Source organism: Terrapene carolina, unplaced genomic scaffold, assembly GCF_002925995.2.
Source record: "Terrapene carolina triunguis isolate 2854851 unplaced genomic scaffold, T_m_triunguis-2.0 Scaffold62, whole genome shotgun sequence".
NCBI lineage: Eukaryota > Metazoa > Chordata > Testudines > Emydidae > Terrapene > Terrapene triunguis.
Window position 1 is genome coordinate 923,795 of NW_020664413.1, and position 12,485 is coordinate 936,279.

Below are 12,485 nucleotides of genomic sequence, written 5' to 3' on the forward strand. Positions count from 1 at the left end.
GGCATCGGAGCCTGCATCCCTGGTACCGGACACCTTGCTGGAGCCCATCACCCTGGCGTTGGAACCTGCATCCTTGGTACCGGAGCCCATCATCCTGGCATCAGCACCTGCTCCCCTGAGATCTGGATTTAGGCAGGAACCTAGTGGGGGCGAGGTCACACGCTGGGCCTCCATCCCCGCAGGCCTGGGGCGGGGTGACGGGCGGGTGTGGCACCAGGGGCCCCCACGGCACTTTCTGCTGCCGCGTGAGCCCTTCCCCCTTTGAGAAGCTGGCACCTCGCTTTGCCCCAGCCATTCCTGCCCCAAATGCCCACAGCCGGCCGGGCCACGGGCTGCATGTGCCAGGGCCCCCAGCCCCGAGTTCAGGGTGCGGACGGAGCAGTTTCAGGTGCGTCTCAGCCTTGTTTGTGACCGTGACAAGCCAGGGATGTATCTGGGGCTCCGGGTGGCCACTGACTCTCCAGCTGAGTCAGGAAGGGTCGGCCCCCCAGGAAAGGAAGGGGTGAGGCGAGGGTCACACTGTCCTCGCGGGCATAGGGAATTGGTGGGAGACGCACCTGGGCTTGGGGCATCATCAGGCCGAGCGGGTGCGGCCGTTCTGGTGCCTTTAATTAGCTGTCTAACCAGAAGGGAGAACCAGTACTGAAGGGAGGGGCTGTGGGTCGGGAGGGAGGGGCATCAGCAGAGCAGTACTGGGGTGTGGGGGGATCCCAGGGCTGGGATAGCAGGGGGCTGTGGGTCAGGAGTGAGGGGCATCAGCAGAGCTTGTGGGGCTGAGGAGCGATGCATTCGCTGCACAGATGAGCGAAGCCGCTCAACCGGGCAGTGCCCCCCAGCCCACCCGCCGGCCCCCTACCCACCTGCTTCCTCTGAGTGGAGACGCGTGGCCGGCGGCCGTACTTGGGGGGAGAGACAAGAGCCAGCCCATGTGTCTCCAGGAGCCAAGCACCCACCTGCTCTGTCAGGCTCTGGCAAGCGCTTGCTAGAACCCTACAATAACAAACCAGCACACACAGCCCAGCGCTTGCTAGAACCCTACAATAACAAACCAGCACACACAGCCCAGCGCTTGCTAGAACCCTACAATAACAAACCAACGTGCCCACCTCAGCAGCAATCCTACAACAGTAAAACCCTGCCGGGCTGCCCTAGGAAACCCAAACCCAGTGCTCACAATCAGCCCTACAACCAAAACCCAGCATGCCCAGCCTGGCGCTGCGGGGCAACCCTACAATAACAGAGCAGCCTGGCACACACCGGGAGGGAAAAGCATCGCCGGGGGAAACGCCTGCGGGTGTCAGGTTCCTGCTGGCTGCGCTTTTGTTCCAAACCAGTGCCAAAGGCAGAGTAAACTCAGCCGAGATGGGATTCGCAGCTGGCAGCCTGGAGCGCCCGCCCCGGGGAACCGGCTGGGCACTGCCACAGGGCAGGGCCGGCAGGGGGCAGTGGGCAGCAGCTGAGGGTGACAGGTAGGGAAGGGGGGTGGGGAGAAGCCAGGGGGTGGCTGCAGGGGCAGGAGGGGGTCTCGGGGGTGGAGGTGAACGCTGATCTTGCAGGGCTGAAAGGAAGCCGGAAGTCGGTGTGCGCAGTTTGGGACAGGAAGTCCCCCCGGCTCGCTCCGAGGGCTGGCACGGCTGCAGGAGGGGCCCAAGGCAATCCCCTCTCCAAGGCCCCTCCCCGGCTACTCCAAACAGGGCACCCCGGCCGCCCCCCGGTTTCCTCCCCTACCTGCCGCGCAGCCGGGGCCGCGAGCTGCTCCATGCCAGTCCCCGCGCCAGCGCTGCTATTCTGGGCCTGCCGCTCGCTCCCCAGCCCCGGCAGATTGAGTGTCAGCCCTGGCACCCGCACAGCTGGGATGGGAGCGGCCTGCCAGGCACTCAGCGGAGACGCACTGGAGCCGGCTGGAAGGGCCCGCGGGGCGACGACCGGCAGCCAGACACCTGCTCAACAGACGGCCCCACGGCCACTGCCCGGGCTGCGGGGAGCCCAACGAAACCGAGCCCCGAACTAGAGAGCTGCCCCCCCACTCCCCGGGATGGGGGCTAGCCTGGGAACTGCAGGCAGGCAGACAGCCTGGGGCTGGGGACAGACAGGGGCAAAGGGCAGAATTTGAGCTCGCCCGGTGCCCGGCTCTGGGGTCCACATGGGCTCTCCCAGGGGCCCGGCGGCACAGCTGATTCCGCACGGGCACCGCAGCGGGTCGACTCCCCGCTTCCCCTGGGACGGGCGCTGGCAATGCGCGTGAACTCCTCGTGCGTCGCACACTCTGCCCTCGTGTCGAGGGCCTTTCCCCAATGGAAGTGGGTCCAATGACACATATTCCCCCCCAACAGCTTCTCTCTGCAGCTAAATGGGTCGGCCAGAGAGAATGGGCCTGGGGAGAGATGGAGCGAGGGGGGTGTTTGGGGACGGAGGGACACACAGATTGGGGAGGGGCAGATGGAAGGGGGTGTTTGGGGATGGACAGACACACAGATGGGGTGTGGATGGATGGGGGGGTGTTTGGGGACGGACACACAGGTTGGAAGGGGGTGGATGGATGGGGGGTGTTTGGGGACAGAGAAGGGAGGCCAGGGTGGGGAAGGAGGCCGGATTTGTGCCTGATACCCCCAGGGCTGTGCTTAGGGTGGTGAATCAGTGACTCAGCCAGGCCAGTAACCCTGCAGCGAGCTGGCCACGGGAGTCAGTGAGGGGGAAGTCGCAGGGGGCTGCCGGGGAGATGAAATGCAGCGGGGCAGCCTGGGGCAGAGGGAGGTGGGCAGGGCAGCACCGGGGCTGCGCTGGAGAAGGCTCTCGCGCTGCCCAGCGAGGGGCAGTGAGCTCAGCCGGGGGCTCAGACACACATTGCGAGAGGCCGGGCAGAGCCCCCAGCCTGCAGGGAGCCCGGTGAGCACTGGGTGGGGCAGAGCCAGTCCCGGCAGTCGTGGAAGGAGCCCCTCACTTAGAATCAGAGACTCTCAGAATAGCAGGGTTGGAAGGGACCTCAGGAGGTATCTAGTCCCACCCCCTGCTCAAAGCAGGACCAACCCCAACTAAATCATCCCAGCCAGGGCTTTGTCAAGCCTTACCTTAAACACCTTTGTTTTGTCCCAGATTCGCTTCTCCAGGCTGGGGGCCTCTGGCGCTGTTTCATTATTGCAGGGTCGCCGGGGGCACAGGTTTGTTGTCGCAGGGGGGCGGGATCGCTGGTTTGTTATTGTAGGGTTGCCAGGGGCCAGGTGCACGGGTTTGTTGTCGCAGGGGGCTGGGCGCGCTGGTTTGTTATGGTAGGGTTGCCAGGGGCCGGATGCACTGGTTTGTTGTTGGAGGGTCGCTGCAGGTGGAAGGGTCGGGGTCTCCCCGCACTCTGCTCTGGTGCTGACCTGCAGAACGTCCCACCTTGGCGCCCAGCCCCACCTCCGCCCGTGCCATGCTTCCTGCCACGCTGCGACCCCAGCTCCCAGCGGCTGCGGGGCCCTGCCAGCTCCCCTCCCCCTCCTCACCCACTGCTGCCATAGGGAATTCCTCAGGGGTGACTCACGCTCCAAACAGGGAATCCAGCCGCCCCCCGGCCCCCAGACGCCTTGTGCCTGGCACCTGCTAGTGCTTCCCCGCCCGGAGCAGCTGGGGCAGGCTGCAGGGATCCCTGGGCCCCAGGGACCAGTGGGCTTAGCCCCTCCCGGCTCCGGCACATCCCCGGCCGGAGAGCCCTGTCCTGCTCAGTGGCCGTGCCCAGCTCTGCAGGCCGGACGCCTGCTCCCAGCACGGATCCATCCGTGACCCACAGCAGCCGGGGCACAGCGCTCCTGGCCCCATCTCACCCTGCCCTGCCGCCCAGGACTCAGGGGAGTTCTACCCCAGAGGGGAATTTGCCCCATGACTTTACCCCAACTTCCAGACCCACAGGGCTGGGCCTTGGCCCTTCCCCGCCTGGGTCACCGCAGCCGTGCTCCCCCCAGGGCCTGGCCAAGCAGGGCCGAGTCCCCCACAGCCGCTGGCCTGGCTGGGACTCTGAGCAGTCAGCCCCAGGCCATGAGCTCGGCATGGGAAGTTCCTTTGCGCTGACTGGGGTCTTGCAGCATCTCCCCGTCTCTCAGCGCAGCACGGGGGGCCTGGCTGGGCTGGCAGAACCCCCGGCTCCTGCTCCGGGACGGGAGACGGGCGCTCGCACCCAACCCCTCTTCCAGGCGCTGGCAGCACAAAGGAAAGGGGGGGAAGGGTTGTGGGGGTGCATTGGGAGCAGGATCTGGGGATGCTCCGGAGGCAGCGGGGGCTGGCAGATGCTGCAGACAGCCTGTTACCACCACAGCTCCTGTCTGCCTTGCTCCTGCGCGCCCGCGCTGGGCCAGGCTCCCTGCCCCGCTCCCTCCCTAGGGGCTCTTTACGTTCCCTGCCCTAGTCTGCGGCTTGCTGGCAGCTGGGCGAGGGCTGCAGGTCTATTTATGGAAGGTGCCTCTCGGGTTCCAGTAACCCCCTGAACTCTCAGCCAGGCAGCCGTGAGAGGAGGAGGTGCAGAGGAAGGATGCAGCCGTATTTCTGCCCTGGTCCTGTATGGATGTGGGCGAGGCCTCGTTAATGGAGCTCACAAAAGGCATAACGAGCTCGCGGGTACCAGGGCAGGTGGGCTGAGCATCTCGAAGGCCGTGGGTGTGATCTCTGAATCCCGCTCGGACCCTCACGCCAGGCCGAAACGACAGGGAGCATGTCGGCCCAGAGGTCCCAGGAGATGATTTCTAACACTCCCTTCTAGCCTTACCGTCTCTGAAGCAGGAGGTCGTGAGGACTAGTGGGTAGGAAGCCAGCATCAGGTAACTGAAGGAGGCAGCTCCGTGCCTCAGTTTTCCCAGGAGATGGCGTGCTGGTACCACCTTCATACAGCGCATGCAGAGCGGGGTACAGGGCCCCGGGGGAAGTGGCAGGAGCGCGGCTACAGAACAGTGCCAGCCCGAGGGAGAAGGAAGCACACGGATGGGCCAATGGGCCAAGCGCCCGCTCGGGCAGGCTTTGCAGGCAGAAGGCGGAGGGCTGTGGGGAAGGCTCCTCAACATCCAGACCCAGCAGCTGTTTGCCCGCCAGCAGGCTGCCCGGCAGGCGAGGGCTGGAGCCCAGGCCGACGCTGAGAGCCGCTCCGCTCTTACAAATGTTATTGGAACTCCCTCCAGCAAACCAGCAACCACCCCGGAGAAAGTCAGACTTCCGGCCCCTGCGGGGAGCTGCCCACGCAGCCGGGAATTCAGAACACGTAACGTGCCGGCAGGATGCTGGGGCAGCCTCCCATGGACACTCAGTGTCCAGCCCCGCTTTGCAGCCACGTTCTCCGCAGCAGATCCAGTTCTGGCAGGGCAGCATGGACAGGATTAGAGCCAGGGTGCGGAGGAATAACTGGGAATGTCCAGCCCCCATCCAGGCGTGCGGCGTGAGCCAGGCACCCCTTGCCTCCTCGAGGATTTCTCCTAGAAGTGCCCTATAACCTTCCCTCTGCGGGCCGGAGTGTAAGAATCCGGCGGCCACTGGCACCGCCCGGCCGGGAGCCAACTGTGCTAGCAGGGAAGGGTTTTGCCATTGGCCAAGGAAGGCCACAACGGGGGCATGGGCTGCCAGCTGTGCTTTGGCTGACCCTCGTCTAAGCCATGCCAGGATTTCCACAGGCTTCGGTTCCTGCCCGAAGGCAAGGCCCTGGGTCCTGCTAAGCTGGCAGGACTGTGTCCCTCCGCCCCTGCCAGGATGGGGGATTAAGGCACCGGCAGCTGGGGAGGGAGGACAACCCCCCCCAGGCCTCTCCGCTTTCACCCTGGCCGCTCTGTCAGGTCGTTGGGTAGAACCCGAGGCTGGGCTGGCGCTAAGCCGGCCTGAGGCTCCCATGCCATGTCCAGGTCCAACACCACTGCTGGGAGAGCGACTGGCCCAGCACGGGGGGGGGGGGGGTGAACCCCCTCGACCGGGCTGTGCCAGGGACAAAGCAGGTCTGGCCCCCAGGTGGAAAGTTTCCAGCCCAGCCGCAGGCGGCTCCAGAGCCGGCTCATTCCAAGGGGAATTCACGTCCACAGCACAGGCCACGCAGAGAGCGAGGGCCCGGTCCTGCTCCCATTGACGTTAAGGGGCGTTTCAGGCTCCTAATTTCCATGGGGCATAAGAGCGGCCAGCCTGGGTGAGACAAAGGGGCCAGGTAGCCCAGCGTCCTGTCTTCCCGCAGGGGCCGGGGCCAGGCGCTTCAGGGGCAGGACAATTCCTGAGTGATCCAGCCCGTTGTCCACGCCCAGCTCCTGCCACTCAGAGCTTTAGGGACACCCGGCACGGGGGTTACGGCCCTGACCAGCTTGGACCTGTCCTCCGGAAACGTACCAAACCCTCTTTTGCCCCCCGTTACACGCCCAGCCTTCACCCCACAGCGAGTCCCCTGGGGCTGGATTGTGACAGGCGCGGAGCAGCAGGGACGGTGCGTGCCCCACACCCCTGCGTCAGGCCGAGGGGGAGCGTCCCTGGCAGCCAAGCTCGCCACTGACAAAGTCCCCCAGAAGACGGGTGGCCCCGCTTAGCCAGGTGGGTGAATCCAATGGCCCAGCAAGCACCAAGCGGGTTGCTGGGGCACCGGGAAGGGGACACCCCAGCGAGCCCGTGTGCACGCCCGAGGAGGGGCAGCCCTCTCCTCTCCTCTCCACGGCAGGGCAGGCTGAGGAACTAGCAGGGTGGGGCCTAGAACCAGACTATCAGTTAGTGTGGGGAGAGAGAGGCTGAAGGGGGGGTGCCCTGCCAGCCCGATGGGGCCTCTCCTGCTAGGGAGATGAGCACGGGGGGGGGGGGGGGGGGGGGAGGGGGGAGACAGTCCAGCTGCAGGTGGACCATTCAATTCCCCCGTAGTGCCAGGCAGGGTCCTAGCAGCCCACTGCTGTGGGTGGCGCTGCCAGCACCTCTGCAGATCTGGGTCCGTCTCCCCCTTTCCATAGTCCCAGGGGCTGGGCAAACTGGGCTTGGAATGTGCAGGATGCAGATGGCAGGGGGGCAGCTCCCGATCTCAGCGCCAGAGTTACAGCAGGGCCCTGGCGCTCGAACCCAGCTCCTGTGCTGGCCTCTAGCGAGACCAAGACAGCGGCTCCTTGTTGTTAGCAGCCCTCGGGCAGTCACTGTGCCAGGCGCCGAGAAGACCCTCGACCGTCTGTTGAATGTGCACCTCCCGTACACACCCCCTTAAGGCATTTACTTCATGCAGGTGGCCTTGCAACCGGCCAGCTCCCCTGCCCCCCAGCAGAGCCCTCGTGAGCGAGCCCAGGGGCCCAGCCGCAAGATGCCTTCGACTTACAGCAGCCTGCTCCCCATCTCTGCAGCTAAGACGCCCCACCCCCTTGCTGGTTCTCCCCAAGCTGCTCCCCCCTGGGGCCAGAGCAGCTGTGTCAGATCTGGAAAAGCCCAACCTTGACCCAGCGTGCCAGAGACGGGGGAGGTGTCAGAGGCGCACAGCCCTGCTCCGTGTAATAGAGCGGCCAGCCCTCATCTGTAATACGATGGGGGGGGGGAGGGGGTCAAGATGGACAATTGCACACTGGGACGTGGCTCCGGGCTCTTGCGATAAGGGGTTGAGCCTCAAGGTGCGGGGGAAAGGGGTTAAGTCCTTTCCTCCATTAAGGAGAAGGCCTCAGGATCACTGCCCCAAAGACTGGACCTTCCCCTCCCAACGCGACCGAGCAGCAGCAATCCACCCCCAAGAACATGAACAGGCTCCTGGCGCCCAGGGCTGGGGACAGCTGGGGCGAGTTCTTAAGTGTCAGGCTCACGTGGAGTCAGCCGAGCTGTCAGTCAGCACCGAGCACGAAAGTAGCAAGCGTCCTTCCCTGGTGCATGGTGGCTGGAAGGTATGAATGTACCTACACGGCCAAGAAATGCAAGCCCAGGCCCCGGGCGCCCTCCCGGCAAGTGGCTGGATTAGCAGAGGCTGCGGCCGGCGTCCCTCACCCGGGTCACCCCAGCTCCCAGGGCTGTACAGTGAGAGCTCAGAGAGGAGGGTCAGCAAGCAGGGCGAAGAGCGGGGAGAAAACGGGGGTGGCTCTGAGCTCCCTGGGGCTGAGAGGGGAAAGGAGCAGGAGGAACCGCGCGACTGTCTGATGGAAGATCAGGCGCTGGCTGCCGAGCGCACCCGGCGACACAAATCAGTCAGCGCAGTTGGGTGTTAAACTTTAATCGAGATCCTTGGGAAAGGGCAGAATAAAAGGCCTCGGTCCAGGAGATGGAGCCTCCCGGAACCGCACTGGCTGCAGCTTGTACCGTCGAAGGCCCCATCTCCACCCGACCGCAGCCCAGGGCCACCGGCTCCCCGCAATGGGCCGGCCCTGGGGGTCTTGCGCCAGACACACTCCAAGGCGTTAGCGAAGAGCCCGTCTACACTGCTAAGTGCAACAGTGTTTGTAAGCAGGGCAGGAGCCGAGCCTGCCAGGCCGGGATCCCCTGCCTGCCCTGCATTGCTAGTGTAACGGGGCCCGAGCGGGGTCGCTGCAGCGCAGCGACACCTCCCTGATTTCTAGCCCCCACGGTTTCCCTGGGGGACCAGGGGCAGGTTGGGGAGCGGAGGGGGGAGGTTTGCTAAGAGGTCGGGGGCTGCTTGCATGGGGCCGACCCACACGGATTAAAAAGACCCCAAAGTCTGCTCCTTCCGGAGGAGAAAAGTAGCAGTGGAGCCGGAGGGGCCAGCAACAGCTCCTGGCAAGGCTGAGTCGGGGTCACAGCCCAGGATTGCTGGCTACCAGGGCTGGGGGGACACTAGCCCGCGCTGAACTCAGCCTGGTTAAACCACACACAACCCCACCCCTTTGCTCAGTGGCCCCTCCCCGTGAGGGCACTTGGCAGTGGAGAGGCACTTGCAGATCTGAAAGGCCCCCGCCCTCAGGAACAAAGCTGCCTTCCCAAGGCTGCAGGGGCTGGACATTTCTTTTGTTTTTAAGAACTAGACGTTGAGCATCTAACCCTTTGGCCAAGTAATAATCCCTCTCCAAAAATACCCCTGGGGCCAGCGCGCGGCCCACGAGGCTCCGCCGACTCGCCGGCCTCCAGCACCAGCGACGTCCTTTGAGGTAGGTTCGTGCGTCCCCGCGCCAGGGCGAGGGGCCGTTGGCTCTCGGTCACATGACCAAGGCGGAGTCAGACAGGTGGCTCCGCGTCTGCGGGAGGACGGGTTTCTTGACGGCTCCACCGCTGTATTGGATCAGAGGTAAACTCTGCGGGCAAGCGCTGGGCTCCAGGGGCTTGGGAACTTCCTCGGCAGCTCTCGGAAGAAGAGGTTTGCTGCAGGAAAAGGGAACATCAGGCTGCTTAGTGCCTGGGGACACAGAGCTAGAGAAAGGATGATCCGCCCATGCCCCCAAACGTCCCAGCGGGGCAGCTGCAGCAGCAGGGCCTGGGAGGGGGTTTGGTGTCAGTCCCCGGCTCGCTGCGGTGGGTAAGAGGCAGACGCAGGAGCACCCCGGCTGACGGGACAGTTCTGCTAGTTACGAAGCAGCTGTGGGTGTTGCTAGTGCGCCCTGCACACCTGACCTGCTCACCACCATGCCCAGAACCCAGGAGAGGTCACACACGGGTGCATCAGCCTAGCCCGATTGCTCCTTCGAAAGCCAAGGCAGGGTGGGCAGCTCCTCCTTGTCCCCCCCAGCGCAGCTCTGCCAGCAGTCCCAGCTCCTTCCCCATATGACAGCCCCAAGGCCAGGTACGTCCGCCCCTCCCCACAGGCCCTGGCCACGCCCCGGGACAGCAGCGGGGACTCACCCGAATCGGCCCGATTCCAGTTTGCAGAAGCCGTTCAGGTGGCCGTCACTCTTGGGGAAGAGGTGGGGCCTGGGCAGTGACCACTGGGAGAGGAGAAGAATGGTAATGGCAGAATCCCCCCCTCAGTGCAGAGACCCAGGGCTGGCTCAGCAGCTCCCCCCTCCACCGACGGGCACCTTTCACACACTGCAACCGCTGGATCGCGCCAGCAACCGCCGCTCCATCAGCCTCAGCGCTAGAACCGACCCGACGGGTCCCGCAGTGCCCCCCCCCCCCCCCCGGAGGTGGGCGGGGCGGCGTTTGGTGCAACGTCTAAGGGGGCCTGGAGGTGAGGGCCGTGGCTCTGCGCGCCAGGCAGGCGGATGCGTGCTACTTGCAGCATGGCCAACGGAAGCTGCTGCCAGGAGATGCCAGCTGGTACCCGCGGGAGAGAGACGCGGGGCCCAAGCCCCAGGGAGCCAGCCGAGCAGCAGCATCCCCGGGGTTATGGCTGTTTCCCGAGCGCACTCCCAGGGCCCATTGAATGAGAGAAGTCGGCCTTTGCGCTTGGCTGGCCCGAGGGCAGCAGAACAAGGCCTCTCTTCCCAAGACGGATCAGGGCAGCAGAGTGTCGGGACAGTGCCCTGAACCCCTAACGCTAGTCTCAGTACTACTGAGCGGCCTTGGCTGGCACTGACAAGCCCGGTGCCCCCAGAACCCTGGAAGAGAAGGGAGCACTGGACAGGCAGAGATACGGGTGGGGAGAGCCCCCCGGTGCTAAGGGAGGGAGAGGAAGCTGGAGAGCACTCTGTGGGTGATGAAAACCCAGAGCCAGGGGGCTTCCTCCCCACCTCGCCCAAAGGCAGGGAAAGCCCCTGGACTCAGGACCCTTGGCCAGGATGAGCTCATGGGCCCGGAAAAGGGGAAGGAGCCGAGAGAGACGGGGAGGGGCAGCTGGCTTGAGGAAGACACTCACCGTCTGGGCCAAGTCCGTCACTGCCCCGCTCAGGTACCCTTTGTGACACCAGTTTCTTAACAGATCCAAACCTGGAAAAGGACGGGCAGGCAGTGAGATGCGGGCGACGCAGAGGAGGCTGGGCTCCTGGCACAGGGCGTCCATGGCCACGCCCAGAAACATTAGCGTTTGCCAGACTGGGCCCTTGAGTCTGGGCTCCTGCATGTTGGATGCTTCAGGGGAAGGGGACGGCCCTAGACCGCACCAGCTCACTGATTGGCTTCCTCTTCTCCTAGCACGGCAGCTCCAAAGAGTGGCCACAAAATACTCCGTTGCTTTCCAAACCCAGCTGATCTGCTCCCACGGGGCTCCGGGTCCCTCCCACCTGAAGACAAGCTGAGATCTGTCCAACAACCCCGCACCGGCACAGCGCTCTCAGGCTGGCAAACGGAGCCTGTGTCGCTGGATGGGACAGGTTATGACTGTTCCTGGTGTTCTGAGTTCAACTCGGCCCAGGACACATCCCAAGAACGGAAACCCCCCGGGTCATCTCAAAGGAGAAGGGATGTTACACTGATCTCATCCCAGGGCCCATTCCACCTGCCTGGTAACACCCAAACAACAGCCCAGCTCGGCGATCCTACACGCCCCAAAGCCCTCGCCAGGCTCCCTGCCCGTCGCATTATACACGGAGCCCAGCAGGGAAAGGGGCCTGCGAAGTAAGAAGCCGGGGGGCATGGGCCAGGCAGCGTGAGGCCTCCCCGCTGGAGTCACCATGGCTCTGCTACGTGGCATGGGCACATCTAACGGAGGGGGCCCTGCTGGCCTGCAGGGACCTTGCAACATGGCCCAGCGGCCTGAAGAGGAGAATGCATTCTGCCGCTTGCGGGAGGAGAGACAGTTCAGCCTGACGCTTCCGCACAGCCCAATCCCTCTGCAAGAGACCAAGGGGGCTGCTTGGCATTCAGCTGCCTCCCCTTGCAGAAGGCAGCTGGTTTCTAAAGGGGACTGTACGGGACGTCCAGGAACGAAGGCCGGGGCTGGCCCCTTTTCGGCTGCAGGGGAAACGCCTGGAGGGGCTGAGCTGGCTTCCCTGCTCCTGTGGAAGGATCTCTGGTGTTGCTGGAGAACTTGAGGTCGGCCACGGACACAGCTCTTCAGTGGAGGGGAGGGAGAGGCTGGCTCAAAGATCCGACAGACTCTGAGCAGCCTCAAGAGAACTCACTTCCCCTCTCACGTAAGGGCTTGTCTACGTGGGGAAGGAGCTTGGGTGTGGATTTAAAGCACAACTAGTGTGCACAGCAATGTGGGGGCTCTTATTCCACACTGAGTGCTCTTGTGCAGTTTAGATTAATCCACAGGCTTTCCCCCAGGGGGACAACCCCTGTCCTGGATACCCCCTGCCTGTCCCGATCGTCCGAGAGTCTCCCAGGGGAGACAAGACCTGAATTTCGAGTGTTTAACACGCAGAATTGTCCCCTCGCTTCAGAGACCTCCTTCAGACATCGCATGGCAGCAAAAGAAGGGGGCACAGACCTGATTCCCCCCCCACTTCCCAGGTGGGAACAAACCCGAACGGACTGAGACGTTTCCCGAGGGGCTGTTGAACAATTTGAACATTCCCAGGCAGTGCTGGGATCTCAGCCCGTAGGAGAGGGCCCGGGCTGACAGTGCTGAGAATGAAGTGAAACCGAGCAGTCTAATGCCACTGCCCACGGTTACTCCCCCGGGACGGGACAGCAGGAACGGAGAGAAGTGTTCACACTCTCTGGTCCCGGGGCGTTACCGGAAGGGCCGGAGGTTCGCAGTAAGGCACGTGTTACGA

At 64.1% G+C, this 12,485-nt stretch overlaps 1 protein-coding gene across 1 annotated transcript in view; it reads right to left on the minus strand.

Annotated features, from left to right (window-relative positions):
- Positions 1-8,145: 8,145 nt before the first annotated feature.
- TTLL4 (tubulin tyrosine ligase like 4) overlaps positions 8,146-12,485 on the minus strand; it is a 28,943-nt gene continuing 24,603 nt past the window's right edge. Inside the window, exons 16-18 of the mRNA XM_026647358.1 lie at positions 10,682-10,752; positions 9,727-9,809; positions 8,146-9,249 (exon numbers count right to left, since the gene is read on the minus strand). Of these exons, the coding sequence (XP_026503143.1) occupies positions 9,087-9,249; positions 9,727-9,809; positions 10,682-10,752 (317 nt within the window). The 3' untranslated portion in view covers positions 8,146-9,086. The remainder of the gene's footprint in view (positions 9,250-9,726; positions 9,810-10,681; positions 10,753-12,485) is intronic.